The sequence below is a fragment of the Phaethon lepturus genome, unplaced genomic scaffold (assembly GCF_000687285.1).
Source record: "Phaethon lepturus isolate BGI_N335 unplaced genomic scaffold, ASM68728v1 scaffold42866, whole genome shotgun sequence".
NCBI classification, from domain to species: domain Eukaryota; kingdom Metazoa; phylum Chordata; class Aves; order Phaethontiformes; family Phaethontidae; genus Phaethon; species Phaethon lepturus.
In genome coordinates, this window is record NW_010549160.1 from 4,899 (window position 1) to 5,417 (window position 519).

At 63.8% G+C, this 519-nt stretch overlaps 1 protein-coding gene across 1 annotated transcript in view; it reads left to right on the plus strand.

The window, feature by feature from the left end:
* DDX54 (DEAD (Asp-Glu-Ala-Asp) box polypeptide 54) overlaps positions 1–325 on the plus strand; it is a gene marked incomplete at its 5' end in the record, with an annotated part of 5,218 nt that extends 4,893 nt beyond the window's left edge. The window contains 1 exon segment of the mRNA XM_010290180.1: positions 96–325. Within this exon segment, the coding sequence (XP_010288482.1) occupies positions 96–325 (230 nt within the window).
* Between the last annotated feature and the right edge of the window lie 194 nt (positions 326–519).

The window sequence follows — 519 nt, forward strand, 5'->3', positions numbered from 1 at the left end:
AGGGGCCCGGTGAGTCCCTGAGGCAGGTGCTTGGAGCCCCACATTGCCCCCCCCACGCTGGCCTCCAAGCTGAGCTTGGCTGTGTCCCCCCGCAGGGCCCGGGCAGCCCCCCGCCCGGGGCAGGGTGCGCTCGGAGCTGAAGAACAAGCAGCAGATCCTGAAGCAGCGCAAGAAGGCGGCCAAGCAGCGCTTCCTGCAGAGCGGGGGGCTGAAGCGCCTGAAGGCCAGGAACCGGCAGCGGGTGCAGGAGCTGCGGCAGATGGCCTTCGGCCGGCACAGCGGCTTCCCCCGCGCCTGGGCTGGGTGCTGGGGAAAGAGACATTAAATACTTGGCTGGCTTTGCATCCTGACTCCTCTTTGTCCTTGCTACAAGCATCGTGCCTGCGGTAATTCCTCCCACCCTAGGCCACCCCCAGGCGCAGTCTTAAAACCAAGCGGGTGCAGTGGGTCCACGGCTGGGTTATATTTTGATATTCAAAACCTTCGGAGATACTAACAGCCTGAACGCAAGCGGCAGGT